At 38.3% G+C, this 20,742-nt stretch overlaps 2 protein-coding genes across 7 annotated transcripts in view; both read left to right on the forward strand.

Annotated features, from left to right (window-relative positions):
* The window catches only part of CEP76 (centrosomal protein 76), a 138,401-nt gene that overhangs the window by 66,373 nt on the left and 51,286 nt on the right, over positions 1–20,742 (forward strand). The window lies entirely within an intron of this gene.
* Positions 1–20,742, forward strand: part of SPIRE1 (spire type actin nucleation factor 1) — an 85,354-nt gene that overhangs the window by 49,895 nt on the left and 14,717 nt on the right. The window contains exons 7-14 of one of the 6 annotated variants that reach the window (XM_081205591.1): positions 3–89; positions 1,162–1,291; positions 4,296–4,337; positions 13,174–13,340; positions 15,625–15,715; positions 17,089–17,231; positions 18,826–18,879; positions 20,347–20,520. In XM_081205591.1, coding sequence (XP_081061717.1) covers positions 3–89; positions 1,162–1,291; positions 4,296–4,337; positions 13,174–13,340; positions 15,625–15,715; positions 17,089–17,231; positions 18,826–18,879; positions 20,347–20,520 — 888 coding nt within the window. The remainder of the gene's footprint in view (positions 1–2; positions 90–1,161; positions 1,292–4,295; positions 4,338–13,173; positions 13,341–15,624; positions 15,716–17,088; positions 17,232–18,825; positions 18,880–20,346; positions 20,521–20,742) is intronic. The other 5 variants (XM_081205593.1, XM_081205592.1, XM_081205595.1 and 2 more) reach the window with 5 other exon arrangements.

A 20,742-nucleotide genomic window follows, 5' to 3' on the forward strand; every position in this document is an offset into this window, starting at 1 on the left:
AGGTCAATGGGGATATCCCTCCACGATTAAAAAAGAGTGCTCATGACATTATCTTGGACTTTATCCGATCTCGACCTCCATTAAATCCAGTATGTAATCTGATATGTGCCTTTTCCTAGTTAAGATGTAGCTTTTAAATATATTTTGTTTGCAATAATTGTTTTTATTGATGCTCCTACCACTTCTCACCTGAAAAATGCTGTAGAATAGAAAACACAAACATTTTCCATATAATCTATCCCCTTTCAGCTTTATAATGCTTGCATAGAAAGTTAAAACAAGTAACAGGAATTCTTTTAAAATAAAACTCTCTGGTATTTTCACTTTCCTTCTAATCAGAATTCCCTGCTCACAGTATATTGCTCTCAGTAGGTTTTCTCAGCTTGAGTCTTGTACTCTTCCTCCCTTCTGTGGCCAATTCCTGCCCAGACATTGCATCTCTTAATTTCTCACACACTTTTTGGGCCATTTAACCAGGGACAGGTATGCCCAAATGCACTTCCTCCTCTTGGTTATGCTATCTTTTACCCTTGGTATTTAACATACATAGGATTCAGACAAGCACTAACTTTATTGCTGCCAGACTCCCTGTTGAATTAATACGCATTCCTTACAAACCTATTTCAGCTAGCCTTGTTGTTTGCTTGCTGGGTTTTTTCATTCCTGACTCTGTCCACACACTTTCCAATATCAATTTTTATTTGCACCTGTATTTCTTGATTCAAGGAAGGAGAGGTTTTAATTCACTATAAATCATATTTCCCATTTAACTTGTAGCCTCCTAGTTGTTGTTTTTTACCCTATCATGCCCAGTTCCTGATGAATATACCCTTTTTATTTGAAAAGGAATGGGGGAATACTTTAATTTCTAAATGGGGCAAGTACAATTACTACCAAAAAAATTAGCTGCCTTTGCATTGAGCACTGATGAGAAACAACATGAAGAAACAAAGTCTATCAGACCTGCTATCTTGAATTTGATCTAGTTCAGAATCAGTAAGGTTTATTATATAAGCCTGTCTGGATCAATGCCTGAATCCATCCCATAACCCTATGTGTGTTTTAGTTTACGAAAGACTTCACCATGATAATAATTTGCTGTACACATCTCTTGTGAAGTGTTTGGCATCAATTCTCTACTTTTATATTAATGTTTACAAGGCCTCTGCAAGAAAACTAAAACCAACCCCACCAAGACCACGTAGCCTCCATGAAAGAATATTGGAAGAAATCAAGTCTGAAAGAAAACTGAGACCCGTCTCTCCTGATGAGATCAGGCGCAGCAGGCTAGGTATTTCGATTTTGATTATATTAGTCCTAGGTGGTACTCTGCTGATGAAATTATTGCATATTGCTAATGGCTTGTATCCAACTGGTGTCCTTCCGCTTACTGAAGGCTCATTGATGAAGCAGAGCTTTCTATCACGAGAACAGGGAATGAGACATTCTCCAGTGATTCCCCACAGACCTGCACACTGTTCTGAAATGTCCTTTTGTGCTGATTTGGGGGTGTGGGGAGTAAAGAGCTAAAGAGGGAAGGAAATTGCTAAACAAAACCCACCTGCTGATTTTGATAGGTGGTGATTGTACCTAAGTTGCTTGATTCTTGCAGGTGTGAAAAAACCAGTATGTTCACTGAGCTCTCTTCATAAGAATAGTCATTAAAGTGAAATGGAATGTCTGCAAGCTCAGGAGCTCTGATTGCTTATTAAAAGGCACATGGACTCTGTATTTATTAAAGTAATAATAATGATCAGTGATTTAGACCAGCTATTTCAATGTTCAGTTATTTCATTTTTCTTATGTTGGTCTAGGAAAATATAATTGCCACAGTCACCTGTGCTGGACACATGGAGTAGTTTTCCACTAATTTATTGACAAGTAGCAGTGGTTGCTTTCCTTTTGTACAAAGCAACATGTCACTTATTCTTTTGGTGTATGGGGTGTGTGTTTTTAACTTCTCTTTCAATTTCTGCACAGTAGTCCTACAAGATTCCATTTAAATGCAATAGTGTGATATCTAGTCCACATGTAACAGCTTGGAGAAGAGTGTGTGTGATACCCATACCATTTTCTACATTAATAAAAATCAAAGTAGATATATGCTGCAGTATTGGAGACAAGAACACACATCCTCTCAATAACTAAATAAAAACAAGTCAATGAAATTATAGGGCATTGATGCAACTGGAGAGAGATATTTGTTGTCTGACACTTATTTTTAATTATTATTTTTTATTTTAATTATTTTTAAATGCTGAAACTCTCACATATTAAATCTTTTATTTAAAAGTCATAAAACAGCACCACCGTGAGAGGACTTGTGTATCTACTATTAATGAAACAGGCAATAAAGAAGGAAGTGCCTATAAATGGGGAGGGAACCATCTTCATCCCCATCAGGGCACTAGGCTCCACCCATACCAGCACAGTGTTACTTTAATTTTTGTTGTTTTCACTGCTGCTGCCAGAAGGCAGAAAAATTTGCTTAGGGAGGATGGATCTTTTCTTCCAAAGTGGAGTTTAGCAACCCCTAAATTATAGTGTCAGAATATTCAGTGTGAATACTATTGCTGTTCAAGTTACCTATTTACACATCCAGCTTTACAGTATATAATTATGCACCAGCAGTGCAAGCAGTTGCCTATTTTCAGTTTTCATGAGAGCATATATAGTCAGCTGGTTAAAAGCATGAGTTGTAAACCAATAAGGCCCTTTTCGATATTTTAGTTCAAATGTTAGCATACTGGGCAGCTTTAGGCAGACCACCATTTTTCAATCTTAATTCCGCATCTGTAATTTGTGGATTATACAGGCCTACATTCCATGGTTGTTGTAAGGATTACTGAGTGAAGTATGTGAAGCACTGTAAGCATTTAGAGAAAACACTATAATCACCAATAACTGCTCTTTTTACAGCCAAGATGACCTTATTCTCATCAAAAGAATGATAGATATCTTTGAAGAATAGTTATATAAGAATAGTTATGGCAATTTACAGTTGGGAGTAGAGTAAGGAATTTTATGCCAGTACTGAGATTAATTGACCAAACTATTTTTAGTACCTCTGCAATTGCATGTGCCTACCTCCTTGAAATGTAGTGCCATAATGTTTGCCACCCTCCCCCACCCTCCTTATGTATTTATGCATGTATTTCTATTACAGTATAACTTTTTCAGCAGCATCTTTGTGACAGGATTTTTTTTTACTTTACCAGTGATCCTAAGTACATTCATAGCCACTTCTAACATGACAAATTCCCTATAACAAAATAATTTTGAAATATAAAATAGAATTTACAAAATCAAAGCTGAAAAAATGCAGGTCTGCTTTTGCATGTGTACAGTGGTGCCCCGCAAGACGAATGCCTCGCAAGACGAAACACTCGCTAGACGAAAGGGTTTTTCGGTTTTGCGTTGCTTCGCTAGACGAATTTCCCTATGGGCTTGCTTCGCAAGACGAAAACGTCTTGCACTTTTTTCTTAAAGCCGCTTGAAGAGGCGCATGCTTCACAAGACGAAAAACATCGCAAGACGAAAAGACTCGCGGAACGAATTATTTTCGTCTTGCGAGGCACTACTGTATATGCCACAGAAACCTGCTAGCAGTCAGAACTTCCTTGCAATTAAACATGTGAAGCAACAAAAATTCGTATTTTTTGTATGCGACAGTGTACACAAAGATTTATATGCAATTTTCTACACTCATTTAAGTAATTTGTCATGTGTCAAGTGGCCCTTACTGGAATCGATGTGACTTCGGGCCAAATTAGAAGGTATTAATCCTGCATGCAGGCTTCAGGAAAGCCTTTACTTATGGCTATGTAATGTGAAGGCAGTGTAATGTTTAAAAGATTATCACCACATGTGCAGCCCAGTTATGCAGAGTATCTGTACACCAGCATCATCCCTGATGAGAATGTGCAACAATGATAGGTATATTATAGACGTGCATATTGGGGGCTGCACATGCAGTAAAGATCTTTTAAATATCATACTCACTGTGCTCTGCATGTGGAGCTAATATTAGCTAAACTGGCCCTTCCAGGGAAATACATGTTTAGGATCCAGGTGTTAATGTATTTCCAACCTCCCATGATGCTGTGGCAGTGTTTACACTTACACCTTTACTGCTGTAAAGAAAAAGTGTCTGACTCATTTAAGATTTAGATTGGCCTGTATAATAAAATTTGAAATGTCTCTCATTTAAACTAACCTTCTGTTTTCTTTGTGTTCCCTTAAAAACAGATTGTTTTTCTTTTGTCATTTTGATTTCTTTTCTTTTCTTTTTCCAGCAATCCGGCCTCTTAGCATGTCTTACAGTTTTGACTTGTCAGGTAAAAAGTGCTACAGCACCTGACGTGGTTATTGTGATAACTGTAAATCGTGTTCCATTCCATTTCTTTGTTTAATGTAAGAAAAACATCTGAAGGATGTTTTTCCAAATCCTAGTCTGCAGATTTTAAGATTAATTTAAATATCATCTGAGATACACACTAAAATCATTAGCATTTGTGTAAACATTTATTTTTAAAAATACTGTAGTTATAGAAGAGTGCAGAGCTAGTATAATATATTTGAGTAAACACCCATTACTCTGACTGGGCACCCAAAGGGAAAGAGTAACTCCTCTATGAAGAAAGGTTGCGGCATTTGGGACTTTTAGTTTAGAGAAAAAGTGAGTAAGCGGTGACGTGATAGAGAAGTATAAAATTATGCATGGCATGGAATAAGTTTTTCAGAAAAGTTTTTCTCCCTCTCTCATAACACTAGTACATGTGGACATTCCATGAAGCTGAATCTTGAAAGATTCAGGACAGATAAAAGAAAGTACTTTTTCATGCAGCACAAAGTTATATGGAACTCGCACCCGTGGCAGGCAGTGATGGCCACTAACTTAGACAGCTTTAAAATAGGATTAGATACAGTCACGGAGGAAAAGGCTATCAAATGATGGCTCTTATCTGCCTCCATAGTTGGAGGCAATAATGCTTCTGGATACCAGTTGCTGGAAAAACCAGGGTGGGAGAATCATCTTGTGCTCAAATCCTTCTTGCGGATTTACCACAAGCATCTGGTTGGCCACTGTGATAATGGGATGCTGGACTATATGGGCCATTGGCCTGATCTAGTAGACTCTTCTTGGGTTCTTAGGAATTTATTCACAAACCATTTATAGAAGATTGGTTCTGTTGGTTCACTGTACCAGTGCAATGCTCCACAACAGTGTTGGTCCAGAACTCCCTTCATACATGAGCCAATGACAGGCATGATCTTCTAACCACGATTAGCAGTGGCCTCTAGGCTCATGCAGTTTTCCTCCACTTCCACGTGAGAATTTTCCTTCCCTTTTATTTTCATATGGCAAGATCAGAGCTAGGTTTGAAGGAGTCCAGGAGAAAAGCCCCTCCTAGGACCTCCCATATCACCCTGGTCTTTGCATCAAGGAAGCTTAACAAGTAGCTCTGTCACTTCTTAACATGTTTTCTCAATGTGACAGCTGCACTGCAAAGTGAAGCACTTTCTGAGGGTATTGCCACCTGCCGTTTTCATTTCCCAGAATACCTCTTGGCATCAGGTCCCAGAAGCATTCTGAGGAAAAGCAGATGGTGGGTGGATGCAGCCTTGGCAGCCACTTTGCAGCATGGACACCACTTTGGTTAAAAAAAAAAATAACAACAAAGAAAATGAAAAGTTATTTCAGAGTCTAGCATTAGCTCTGAATGGCCTTCCTGGGGCCTATGAGTCCCAGCATTTACCTGACCATTGCAGGTGCTCACAGTGGGCCTGAACCATGATGTAGCGTACTAGTATATACTAGTGCACATGTGTACTAGTATTTCATCGAACCATGGTAAGCACCAAATATGAGTTTGCAACTATCATTAAAAATAGCTTTCAGAACTCTGGGGAGAGCTAAGCAGGGCCAGCAAAGATTCTCGTGCAGGCATAACATTAGCCATGGCTAGTTCTGAAAATCTAAGAGGGAGAGAATTCACATGGAAAAGGGGAGGAGGAAGGGAGATAAAATTAGGACTTACTATTCTTTCTTTAACTCATAACCTTATGAGGTTGTTTCAATAGATACAGTGGTACCTTGGGTTACAAACACTTCAGGTTACAGACTCCGCTAACCCGGAAGTAGTACCTCGGGTTAAGAACTTTATCTCAGGATGAGAACAGAAATCATGCTCTGGCAGTGCGGCGGCAGCAGGAGGCCCCATTAGCTAAAGTGGTACCACAGGTTAAGAACGGTTTCAGGTTAAGAACGGACCTCCAGAATGAATTACATTTGTAACCAGAGGTACCACTGTACTCTCTTTTTTCTATTACTAAAATTATATGTGCTACATTAAACAGGGTGACATCCAGTGATATCTGCCGGCTTGTGCAACAATACTTTGTGTTTCTCTTCTCCCCATTTCAGCCCCCCTGCATGCTGCCAAAATCTGCTCCAGAGGGGCTGCTGTGGGGAGGAAAGGGAGGTGAAATCCTGTTGCACAAATGGACACCCACTTGTAGTATGTTGGATCTGACCCATAACCTTTCACACTAATACATTAATATGCTGTAGATTTACTATTTAACATGTTACAGATTTCAACCACGCTTTGGATTTGAATATTATCTAAAGAGCTTTTGCTTTTCTGTTTCTGTTTAAAAAGTTTTATAACAGGCAGGCACGTGCATCACACAGAAATGTGATGTTGGTACTTTATCGTCTGAATTCTGAACCTTCCTCTGAGTTGTGCTTTTGAGGAGCAAATTGAGGAGTTTGTGGATAGAAGCGGGCTAGCACATGATCAGCACAAGCTTCAGTTATCATGATTTTGGATTAAGAAAGAATAGGCTGTATTGAGGAGTTTTCTTTAACCGTGTTGCTATATGTGTGTGTTTTATTCAATTGTTTAAAAATGGATATTTCCATTTCCTTCCATGTTAATTGGTGCTTTCATCATCATCAACCTCCCTGCTTGTTTTGTCTGATGATCTGATGTTTACAAATAGGGAATCCCTCAAAAAGGAGAGCAGTAGTCTTATTTGTATTATTTTTTTACAATGTTTGTCCAAATAGTTTAAGTATAGTTTTTGTTTTTGAATTAGGCTCTGTTATTTTCATCACTATCATTATTAATCGCTTATGCTGGTGGTTTTCAACCTGTGTGCCATGACAACCTGGGGTGCCTTGAATGATAGTCAGGGGTGCATTGGGCAACACTGGTCTCTGTTCTTCTTTCCTTCCCTCCCACCTCTGATGCCCTCTCACGTTTCTGCCTCCCAAAGTCTTGCACAGCTGTTAGTTGCATCAGCCCTGGCTACAATCTCTCCAGGCAAATGGTGCCTCTGGGGCTGGCCAGGGGGTGCTTCTCAGGCCCCTGTGGGGCAGTGTGAGGAGGCATCTCTCTTTGGGGCAGGAGGGGCAGCTCAGAGACCAGTGATGGCAGCTGCAGCTGCCCAGAGGACTCCCAAGGAGAGGGGAGAAGAGAGGAGGCTGATGAACACTCCACAAGGGGGGTGTTCAAAAAGTGGTGAGTGGCTGCCAGCTTTGCAGGCAAGGGGTGACATAACTGGGCTCCTGAGCTGCACAGGGGTGCCGCAGAAAGAATGTAGTTGGTCAAGGGAGCCATGGACCCAAAAAGGTTGCACACCTCTGGTTTATGCAGTACCATTGCTGTACGTGACACCTTAGAGTTTCATTTGTAAAGAACAGCCAAGTCTTTACCTACAAGGAGCTTACAGTCTTAAAACTGAGAGTGGGGGCAAGAAAGGAAGGGAAGGAAATAAAGTGCAGAATATTGGTAGAACTGGAGGAAGGGTTGTAACAGGAAACAACGGCTTAAAGTCAGAGTGGACATGTGGATGAAGAAGCATTTTGAGATGGTCTGAGCAGCAGTAGAGGTTAGTGTTTTGAGTAAAGAGGATGTGATAGGAGGCTGTAAGTAATGGAAGGCCTCATCTCTATCAAGAGCTAAAAAGAGTTCCAGCTGCTCTTCACAATCCTGTTGCTGAAGGTGACACCAAAGTGTGTCAACTATCAGATAGACTCTTGGGAAGATCAAGGGCATGAGAATTAGTCTGCACATGGAGATGGAACAAGGACCATTGGTTTAACAAGGCCCCTGTTTTATTTATACTTCAACAGGTTGCCACAGAACCACAACTCTACATTAGTCCTTCAACATTGGACAAGCCGCTAGCCAAAAACATATGTGGCTGTATAATTTTCACAGCCCGGTTATACTTAGATTTTTATTATGACATCTCCCTTGTATAAATCGGAATGTTTTTTTGGGGGGGAAGCACTAAGGAGAGGGAGTCAGATCTCACAGCCCATCAAGCATTCCAGTAGAAGCCTGTTCCATGAGGCTGCCTTTGTCACCAGAAAGGGGAGGCGGTGCCTGCTAGCCACCTTTTATTGAATTTGTGTGAACTAGTGAGTGGCTGCAACAGGAGGGAAAGTGAGTCCATCCAGTTCCCCCATCTGAGAGTTGTCTCCCACCCTGTAACCACTACAGTTCCCTCGGGTTTCTGACAGTAACCCTCCAGGAGGGTGTTTCTTTAAGCTTTTGCTGCCATACTTGATTTCCCCCAGAAGAACTGTTCCATCTCTTGGTGTGTGCCAATGTGTGTTAGAGGAACATAGAGAATGCCTATGGAGCCACTGACTTTCAGAATATGTTATCAGAATATGTTACTACATATTCAGAATATGTTACTACATTGGTCATGCTTGCTGTTCACATTTTCCTCGCCTCTTAAATTTAGACATTCCTTTTAATTGATACTTCTAGTCAGTTTTAGCAGCTGGCTAGACAGAAGTGTTGGGAGAGGAAGTTTTTTTGTTTGTTTCTGTTTTTAGCTTAAAAGTGCTGCTTTCTTATTTTAAAGATGTGAATTTCAGTGGTTTTATGTAAAAAAGGGTGACAGGGAGTGTATTTCATGTTATATGCAATTTTATTTATGTATGTGAAGTGCTGCCCATTTTATTTTGGTTTGAATTCAGGTTCTAACTAGAAGATAGAAGAGCTGAGGTACAAGAAAGGGAGAGATGGATTGTTCCCCTAACCTAGCTATTCCTGGATTATCCGCTCCCCCAAAATGTAACTGGAAATCCACTTCCATAGAGCTTGTAAATTAAATACTTTTTAAGTCTGAAGCTGAAGCAGTTGTTCAATTGATCTTGAAATGGTTCAAATAAATTACTTGATGTTTCGACCAGCTGTGCAAAGAGGATTCAGTAATTAATAATGTAACAAAGATCCCACCAGGGAACTATTTTCAGGGGAAACGATAACTCTTATTCTCTGAACCCACTGTATACTAACAGGGAAGTTACAGAGGAAGCTGTTTATGGAAGATTAGGAACAGATTCTTTAATATCAGTGCATAATTCCCGGTATTCAGCTACTTAATTGAATCAGGAATTTTATCTTTAAATGAAAAGGCCTGAACTAGGATTTCTCCTAAGAAAGTGGATTTGATCAAAGACATAATGTTAACTAAGAAATAGATGGTGCTCCCTACTTCTGCCCTGCTCACCATCTAGTGCAGTTTATTGCAACTGAAAGAGGAGACTTCTAATTTCCTTGATAATCAATTACTTGGTCATCAAGGAGAATGACAAAAGAAACCAGGACAAAGGTTTTTATGACTAGGATTATGAACATAGTTATGCCTAGGGAGACCTGTCAAACATCATTTCCACAGATTAATTTGTGTGTTTTTTATTTTGCTTTTTATTTGTTTTCTTACTTGATGAACAAACACAGACAATAAAATAACCAAAATAATAAAATGACAACATCAAACAAAAAAGGGAAAAAAGAAAAAAAAGCATACCTACAACAATAAATCCATAAATTCTTATATACGGATTTATGTCACCCTATTCTTTAATCCTAATTCCTTTTCTTCTCTAATAGGCTTCCGTCTTCCACAGATTAATTTGGTAAGGTGTAGAGGCTCTGGGCTACAACTATCCATAACATTTTCCTTTTCAAGAAGAAGGAATTCCAGCAGGTTTAGCTATACATAATGAAATTCCCTCTTCTAGAAGCGCAGGTGCCCTGTCCTCTTTTCCACCCAGCCACCCTACTGCTCCCCCAGCATAGCCACATGGAGGACATCAGTTGTTTTAAATTTTGATTTTGATTAGCAGCATCGGGGGTTACATTGACATGGTTAATCATAAATCATGGTTTATTGAAACAAGTCAAATTCATAACCCTAGCTTTGAAGTTGTCTTTTTCAAGTTATAACTAGCAACACGTTTAAGTATGGACTAGCCACACAATCATATTGAATTGGGAATGCATTTCATGTTCTTCTCTAAGGGCTCACCCACAATTCCTTTTGTGCCACATTTCTAGGCACAGGTCAGCACTTTAAAGCTCTGTGTCCAAACCTGCATTTTACCACTGAATCGGGGCAAACAACAATAGGTTTTCTGCACACAGAGCGCTTTAAAGTGCGGAGCTGTGCCTGGAAGAGGAAGTCTGGATAATCCCTAAGTCACCTTGTGATTGTGAAATCAGCTTCAATTCTGAGACTTATTTTTATTTTTCTGTCATCTCCAGATTGTACCCATATCTAGGCAAACAGCATATTAAAAATCCTAAGCATCTGTTCTAATTGTCTTTTCCAATGAAAGCTGCTCTTGAACACAAACAGCATATGGGTACATGATTGCTCATGTTCATATATAATTTATGTTCTCTTTGATTCATTTGGTAAGCACAGTAATCTGTACCTAGAAAGAAAAGGTGAATTCCATTTTGGTTTTGTATTATCTTGTTTTACACCTTAGTAATAGAAACTGATACCAAAATGTCATAGCATTAAGGCTCTTACTTTTGAGTAGACATGTATAGGATTGCACTATAAAAAGATCTAACTCAGTCGTTTTCCAGAAAAGATTGCAGCCTGTGATATTTGATAGCTATTTTTCCATCTTGGCAAGATGAGAAATGTATATTCTGCAGCCAGGCTACTGTTTGTCTTGGAATTGCTGACTAACAGCGGAAGTAACTGCTATTGCTTCCCATTTGTCTGACTAAATTAATCTGTATTGAATTAATTAATTATCATTTCAGAGTTTATACTGACAAAAAACAGCCTTTAAAAGCCCTGTATTTACAGTAATTTTGTGGTGTGAGAGAGATCTAATAGCTAGCTGTATTTTTTGCTGTAAATTTAAGTTAGTTGCCCTTTACCGTCTGTTAGAATTATTTTCTGTCTGAATACTGGTTATAAGCAGTTGCTTCCAATATTTTATTCTATTTTTTACTGGTCTGAAGACATTGTGGCCTTGATTCTCTTGAGATAACTAAAAGCTGGGAAACGGTAGGGATATATATCATATGATAGAGGGACACCAGTGTCTATTGCAGCAAAAACAACAGAGTGTTTTGTGGCACCTTAAATACCTAACAAATTCATTTTGATGTTTGTTTGTTTGATGCTCTTTCTTGGAAGCTCTCTGGGCAGTTCACAGCATTAAAATACAAAATAAAAACACAAAACACATAATAAAAACAAGAACAAAACAAACCAAACCCATAGGAATCCCCCATAAACTTCCATAGACTAGTCCTCTTCATCAAATGTTACCTGCAGTTGTGTCTTTATGTTTATCTATGCATGCACACACATACGGTACATACACACATTTGGCAGGGAAGAGGATTGTAAAGAGTGAAGTCAAAGGAAAGCAAAGGATGGTGGAAATAGCATAACTATCACAGTCTGCACTCACCTGCATATCATTTTCCTTGCACTTCACTGTTTAGAATCCTCCTCCCTTAGTTCCCTTCGTACATTTGTTGGCTGTTGTCCACAAAAATGTGTTAGGTGCCACAAGACTCCTGGTTTTTTAAAATATATATCTTAAGTGGTAATAGAATTATTTAAAGGTAAAAACAAATGTTTTTTCCCAACTACATATCAGTTGCAAAATACTTACAAGTGTGACCAAAAAATAGTCTGGTAAAATGCATTTCAAGCTATCCTTGCGCTTTATTCTATTCTTTTTGTTATATTTTCTGTGTGTGTATGTTTCCTTGTAAATTTCCTTTGGGTTCTGCAAGGTGTAGGTAGCTGGCTGCTGATATGCTAAAACTATTTTTTAGCAATATTGGATGAATGATTTGTTTATCCACAGTTTCACAAAATCAAAATAGATTTGCCTGTAAAAATAGAAGCACGGATTTATATAATTGGAATAGATTATTGGAATAGATTACAATTGGAATAGATTACAACACCCATTCAATCAGGGCCTGGGATATTCTGTAAACAGAAATCATGAACCTGACTCCCTCCCAAGCCTTCCTTGGTGCCCATGTGCACCAGGTTGAAGAACGTCAGTTTTTTAGTTTGTAATTGCAGAGCAGTTGCTGGAGCTTGAAGTCTTTTGATTTTAAAGGATGCTTGGGCAGGGGGCAAAAGTATCAGGGGTGGTTTCCCCACCTAGTAGCCAATCTTGTTTGCTTCCTTGTTGCCCTCCGGCCATGTGGAGCTGACAGTAGGCACTTGCTTCACCCCATGAAGGGACCGTGTGTGTGTGTGTGTGTGTGTGTGTGTGTGTGTGTGTGATTCAGAATATGCATTTGGGCAGAGAGTGAAAAATAGGTCGTAGAATCATAGAATTGGACAGGACCATGAGGGTCATATACTCCAACCCCCTGCACAGGAATCTTTTGCCCAACATTGGGCTGGAACCCACAACCCTGGAATTAAGAGTCTCGGGCTCTACTGACATAGGTACCTTTCAGCACAACTGGGGGTGGGGAACTGCTTTGTAGTCTAGTAGAGGTACAGGAGGGTTCATATGGGCAAAAGTGCTCCCCATGTTTTAACATTTTATTGGTTTTATTGAACTTTGAGCAGAGGGTTATCTGCTAGAAACACAAATAAGTTTATAATTTGAATGAGATCAGGTTTTTGAAAGTACATTTGTGAAAGTCACATGCTTCCCGTCCTCCTCAGATCCACTAATGCTTTTCTGTCGCATCACATCCACATTGCACTCCAATGTCTGTAACTTTATAGAAAAAAGAGATAAATTTCACAGTTGTGAAACTTCAGTATTAATTGCGCTGTGAGAAACAAGTATAAGTGGAGTATACTTTTCTACTGTGCCACCACAATAATTTTTCTCTCCCCCCCCCCTAGATGTATCAACACCGGAGGCCTCCAAAAATCTTTCAGAAAGCTGTCAGAATGGCAGCTTTTCATCAGAAGCAAAGGTGAATGGCATTGGTGCTACTAAGTTGACAGTACAACGGAAGAGACTTTTGAAAGCTCCCACTTTGGCTGAACTGGATAGCTCAGATTCAGAGGTAAGGTGCTGGTTAGTCTGAACCTCTTTTCAGGATTTACATTTTTGTTGATTAATTTCTATTTTGTCAGAATTTTTTGTTCAAGGTATTATATATTTGTTTTTTGATTAATTTTAAATCGTACCTTAAGCCAGAAAAGGTTTGCAGAGCAATTACAGATCAATACAAGCAAGTTCCTGCCCCCAGGCTTAAAATCTAAAAAGACATGACACAAAAAGGAAAAGGACTAAGGGAGAAGGAAATAAGCAAACTTAGGTTTAAGTTACAAGTTACTCTGCATGATCTTTCAATAAATTGTGTGTGATTCCTGTGCCCAGCACTGCACATTCTTTAAACTCCTGAGTGAAGAGGAGGCACTGCAATATTTGCCTGTCCATGTTTGGTGTCTTTGGGAGTGCTGGCATGGTTTTGTCTGATTGTTCTAGTCCCAGGGAACTTTATGGCCCTTCCAAATTCTGGAAGCTCAGGCTGAATAACAGCACATAGCATTTCTTGTAGAATAACAGTTTCTGTCATAGACTGTCACAAGTCTATCAGAGTTCAACCTTCTTTTTGCTCTTGTCTGTATTCAGTAATAGCTTACAGTTGGGTTATAGTGCTGCATTCCCTCCCCTAAATAAAACAAGTAATGAATCAGTCTTGACAAAATGTGAGGTTTTCCACATTTCCTTTTAAGATTAACAACCCAGTTCTAAAATTTAGCGAACAAAACCTAAGTAGGTTTCCATGAACCTTTGCTAGGACTCAAGGTCAAAGCAATACTTGAACAGGCGACTTAATGGATGTTCTGTGGGGATTCAGTTTGTTTGGCTAACAAGGCAATTGCAAGGAGACACGCCATCAAGCAGGTAAACTTCCATGCACCAGTCAGCCAGGTAGCATTCCTGATGCCTATAAAAATTTCCAGGTCAGGCATGCTTATAACAGAAGCATTCACCTCTTTCTCACCCCACCCTCAGCTACTGAGGAGTTGGAACAGACAAACTTACAATACCAGATTTTTTTTATTATAAAATGCATTGTGATAAAATCATCAAGGTTTTAATGCTGTTTATATATAATGCTAACAAGTGTCTCAGTTAAAGTTAACTCTTATTTCACTTAAACAGAAACTGAATTAATTACAGCTCTCTCCTCTAAAGTCCTGACATAGAAGTCTTGATTACAGATGGATAGATAGTTCAAATTTGGTTTATGCCAATTTCACTTTAAAAAAATAAAAAGTCTGTTTCAGCCCTTAGGGACAATCATGTCATCCCCACCCCCTGCCATATAATTTTCTTCAGTGACGACACATAATCACAAACTATTATTCCGGGGGCCTTTGCAGCTCCATTTTTAATCCATTCAACAGGAGCTGTACTTTGTAGCTGCTCAGAATGGCTTGTACCTTTTTTTAAAAAGTTAAAAATGAAGCTCTTGAACCACCTTGTAGTATTTGTTGTGGATCTGGATTCCAAAGAGAACCACGTTATGACCTGCACAGAAATCTTTGTTTGTGTATCAAGTGAGTTTGCTTTGGAATATGGACGTGCAAATTTCCACCATGCCATGTCATGATTTGGTGATAAAGTACATAAACAATAGCAGCAATCAGTGAAAGGGCTTGAGTGTAATTTCTGAGCTACAGCTTATTTAACTTGAAATTCCATTTTTGAAAGAAGATGCCATAAAAGAAAAATGTAAAGCTCCTGTTACAGGCCGGGGACAGTGATTTATTCAATGCTTATAGCCAGGAGAATACAGCTTGGATTGTATATAATGTAAATACGACCTTAGGTTGAATTTCATGTTATAATAAATTGAAAGTAAATTACCAATACAATTTAAAGAAATAGGAAAAATGCTATATTGAGTAGAAATACCAGCTAAGTAATCATGTTATACTTTATAAGTATGTAAGCCGCAAACTCTATTCTAAATTCAAATGAATAAAAGTAATATTTGTTGAGTATATACATAAGAAAATTTATGGAAACAGAGCAAAGAGGTACATGAGCAAAGGTGTGGGGGGGCAACCACAAGATTTTGTAATCTGTTGTCTTCTAGCAATATTTTTATTAATGTGATCCAATGTTTATATATACTAGTGTTTTTCAGTACCTTGTGTTGATAAAAACTCTGATCATGGCACATGAAAGGTTTGCTAATAACTGGAAAGTAGAAATGCTAAAGCATTTCTTTTAATTGGAACTTGTTAAAGTATTGCAGATGTTGTCTGCTTTTTAAAGTGGAAGCAATTGATCAACAAGAACATCTAAATGACCTATTTTCTTTCTTCTAGGAGGAGTATGTACAGAAATCACCCAGCAGCAGTAGTATTTCTCCCTCCCAAATGGAAGATACATTTCCAGAGACCATATCTGGGAAAAAGGGTAAGAATCCAACCTTTGAAAAAGTGTGCAGTACAGTAGGAACTTCTAGAAGCAGATGACTCCAGCAAGGGACACTAAGTTAAAGGAAACTTACACAGCAACATGGGTCTATCTTAGACATATCTCATAAGGAGAGAAGGAAACCAGTTGTAGAAAATACTTTCAAGTTGAATTAATTTGGTAATGATTTGTAATAATTTGTAAAATAAATAACAATAATTGGCAAAAAAAGGAAAGTCCTGGTGTCCAGGGAGTCGGATCTGGAACAGTCTAAAGGAAAATACAGGTGTGATACTTCAGGATCTATTGACAACTTTTGTTGTGCCATTGGGGTGGCGACGAGATCATACTGGCATATCTATTCTGAATGTATTCTGAATGTTCTTATGTGATGCCAATAAAGGTTACTTGATTTGACTTGACAACCTTTGCATCAACCTTTAAGTCTTGAACATCTGAAACCCTCATGGCCTCCTGTGATTCTATAGATTTGTACTGGCCATATGAGGAGTGTTTGAGCAACACACTTGTGTATCACCTCTATCAAAATAGCTGTGTTGGCATATGCCCTCTTTCATTTATGGGGTAGCTACAAATGTGCTGTTTTGAGGTCAAAACATTAAGAGTGATGTCTGCGGAGAGGGGAGAATTTTGCTTTTGTAATTCCATGGTCTTTTTTTAAAAAAGCTCTTCACACTTTCAGATGAGGTTGTGATTACTAGGGAGCAATGCCAAATATTTCTACTCAGTTGTAGAATCCTGCTGTAGCAAAATCCACTGGTAGTCATGTGAATCTGTAGGGATGGGGTATAATGAAGCAAGAAATCATTTTAGCCATATTAGAAAATACAGCTAACAGTCTGTACAATTGTACATATGTTAATTATTTGAAGCAGTATCCTTATAGCAACCACCGATGTAGTGAAGAAATGTTGCAATGTAGTGGTTTAGATGTGGATTGAGTAAGGGAGTTAAATCATTAGGTCAACTAACCTCCTGAATTGTTGGGGAAATAGTTTAGCCTCACTCTGGGTTGATTTCACACAAAGGTATGTGGTTTATAAAGAAACCTTAGCTCACATTTTTGTTATCTTCCCGTGAAGGTGTTAAAATAAATATAGAAGAATTTTATTAGATTTTGGCTTGGAAGCCGACTTGGAATCGTTTTTATAAATTTACCACCATAATAAATACACTGAAAATTGTGTTCAACACTTGATGCAGTTCCACTTATTAAAGCATCACCACAGTCTGAGTAGAACAATAGGATTGGGTTCCTTTGATGTCATTGGTCCTGTTCTTAAAAGAAAATGTCTGATTATTAGCAAAGTAAACTGTTACTTAGAACTAATTGATGCTGATTGAATTTATAGTGCCTCCGAAATTCTTGCCAATATCATCCACACCACAGCCAGAGAGGAGACAGCCACCTCAGAGGCGACATTCCATTGAAAAGGAAACACCAACCAATGTTCGACAGTTCCTGCCACCTACAAAGCAGAGCTCCAGATCACTTGTAAGTAGCGTGGTAGATAATTTTCGACACTGGTTGATGGGTAAAGACACAACAGCTCCACAACAATGAGAGGATAATGAAATGCTGTGTTGAAACCCAGATGTAATACTACCTTGAACTGTGTGAGAATTTGAATCAGCACTTGAGCTTCATCCACTGTAAACTGATTGGAAACTCCAGGAGAAAACTGCGAACTTTCTGATTCGAGTTTTGAATGTTGTGCTTAAGCGTTGATGACATTTTTATTTAAATACGCTGACAAAATTATTATGTTTCCAAATAACAAGAAGGTTGATATTTTCCCCTCTCTCACGTTAGTTTGATTTTAAAAGCCCAGAGCAGATGTGATCGCATGGCAATATAAGAATCCATTGAGGACAATTTTTTTATTTTTTCTTGAAAACAAAATACAACAGATTAGCCAATTGGCTTTAATTAAAAGCAGTTTTCCGACAGCACGTAAGTGTGATGGAGGAACAAAATGCCTGCTTTGGGGCTGGCACTGTGCCTTAAATAACTTGGATTTCATATGAGAGTTCCAAGTTCACTTTTTAGTCTCTTGTCCCTTGCCAGAAGGGCCCAAGAGTGTCCCTTAGAACTGAGGAAGACTGAAAGAAGTTTTTGAGAGAGCAGGGGCACTTGCAAGCTCTTCAAGTCAATTTATTTGCATTGCTTAACTTGAAGAGAGCCCTTCTTATTCCTCCTTGGCTCAAGAGGCCATGATTTGGATGCCAACTGTTCAAGGTGCTGAGGTTAACTTGTATTAAATAATATACTTCACTAATGTAGAGGGCACAGTCTATTCCCCAAGAAGAAATCAAATGGTTTGTTGTCATATGATTCTAACTTGAGTACATCTTATGATCCTAGGTAAATGGCATTTCAGTAACCTTAAGCTTATTTGTTAGTGCAGCATGCAGAGTACAACACAAAAAGAATTGTTTTTGAAAAGTTAGCTAAAGAAAGTAATTGTTTTACACATGAGAGAGAGTTTGTTTGAAGTATGACTGAGGGAAGTAATCAACATACAGAAAATCTGGTTTTTTTATGTGGTACAAAAATGTTTGTTTCCACTGAGGCCTATCACAGCCACATATCTACATGGGGGGGTGTTGTTTGGGAGTATTTAATTGATTGCCGTTTCTGATTAACATTATTCTGATCCTGTACAAAATTGGAGTTTCTTTTTTGTGCTTTTGAAAAACCTCCCAGCTCATCCATCCTTTTATAAAATAATCTGAAAACTTTATTGACTGTCTTCTTTAAGTATTTTTACTATTCATTTATAGGGACCTCTCATGCTCTCTTTTTTCAATAAAAAGGCACAAAAGAATCAAATTTATTGCCTTTTTACATTACTGTCAGCTGATATTGGGTACTAGCTGGGATTCACTTTTAGAGCTCTGTCTGTGGAAGAAAGATGTTCTTTGGCAGCTGTGTTTAGTTCTTGAGATCTAAGGTAAGATGGGAGCAAGAAATGTGAATATAATACCTGTTGATAAAATTACAGCAGATACGAAATGGATGGAGAACTTTACATCTACAAATATTTCTGAATAACAATCTAATATTTTATATCTTGTACTATCAAAAGGAGCACCCCCTATTTCTGTTCTTGTTTGGCCTTATGAGAATGAGAAGGCTTCTTGTAAGTATTCATCATTATTTTTTTGTTTTAAAATTTTGTATTCCGCCTTACTTGTAAAATTACCAAAGGCGGCTACAACATACCATTAAAACAACAACATAGCAAAATAAAATGAAAAAGCCAAAGTAGCAGAAGCAAACCCTGCTCCACACACAAAATTATCGATAAAAAGTATAAATCGATACAATTGGCCAAATCAAATAAAACAAAATAAAAATCCAAAATTCATTTAGCTCAGAATCTTATTTAGAGTGGCCTTTACTCATTTAAGTTCTTGGCTTGATGGAATTTCTTAAAGAGAACATTTCACAGTGTGCCACAACAGAAAGCACTCTGTTCTGAGGAAATGTTTGTGTGGCACAGATATTGAGAAGAGTGCATGGAAGTGATACATACAGAGAAGGCAGTTCCTTTAGATTTGCAGAGTGTATGTCTCTGGTGCATCTGCATCCCAGTGTTTCAACCATTAACTAATCCAGAAAATGTATAGTTTACTTAATCAAACCAAAGAATAAGTTTCAAAGAAATTCCTTGATGGAACTGGATTTGAAGTAGTACGCACAAATGTTATAAGGTTTATTCATGCCATAGAATAGTTTTTTCCTTGGTTCATCATTTTGCTGAGAGAGAATTTGAAAGTTCATGTCCATTTAATATGCCTAACATAACATAAGAATGGCTGCAATAATTTCTGTAGTATCAGAAAGCATAACACATATTGGCAATGAAATATAGTTCTGTGTTCATACTTGTAGCCTTATGCACACTTCATACATTTTTGTAAACAAATGTGGCCCAGTCACGCTATTTTAAAAGATGATGTGAGAAAAGAGATATTATTATGGTGTTTTGTTCGTGATAAATGTATTTGTATTGTGTAATAGTGCCTCCTAGGGGTGATACCTGACATTTCATAACCATTTTTTCAATTAAAAAACTGTAGAAATTTAAGCAGCTACTTCAAATCATTGAAGACTTTCAGTGTTAGACTTCCTTGCCTAACTGTTAGCCTTCCTTGCCTAGTTCTAACATATGGCTTTAGGGATGCAATTCCATTACTGGACAGGCTCAAAATATGAAGGAAGTGACATAAGTAAGCTCAAAATGTTACCTACTTTAAATTTAATGGCAAACTTCTTCATCCCTTCCCCCAGGATTGATGAAATTTCATGGCTTATCTTCTGCTCCAATGATGGCAGTTGGTCTCCCAAGGTGAAAGAAACCCCATCATTTCCAGTGAACAGAAAATTGCCTGTTTTTTCAGCAGGATTAGAAGGGCACATGTCCTATTTCACATAGAATCATAGAATCATAGAGTTGGAAACATACTAGCTACACTTTCATTAAACTGGCTTGCTAGTATGCTAAGGAAATTAATACTTGAGCTAGAGTTACATAATCAGAAGCACGGGTAAAATTGTTGCTTGTGTTCAGCATTCCCTTTTCTCCTTCCTGTCTGTTGTTCAGGTTCCCAGGATAACAGGTTTATTTCCAAGGATGACGCTCAAAACACTTTTCCCAGCCATACATACAGCCTCTCAGCTTAGCTCCCATCCCTTTGAAGCAGCCTTATTTGGGGTGGCAAGGACTATATATTATCTTTGTGAGAGAGCTTTTAACAACAAGTGGACACTCTCAAAGGTTTGCCTTGCACTGCTGCCTATATACTTTCTTAGCCATCTTTCAAAGCTATGGCAAGAATTAACAGCCTAGATTGTCACTGGATTCTGATTCAAGTTGATTTCAATATCTGTAGTCTTTTCTGTGCATGTGTAGATTCTCTAATCAATTTGCTGGGGAACAGAAATCACTTATGAAAGGACAGCAAACCAAAAATGCAACATCACAAGATTATTAGGGAAG

The sequence above is a fragment of the Podarcis bocagei genome (genome assembly GCF_964188305.1).
Source record: "Podarcis bocagei genome assembly, chromosome: 8".
NCBI lineage: Eukaryota > Metazoa > Chordata > Lepidosauria > Squamata > Lacertidae > Podarcis > Podarcis bocagei.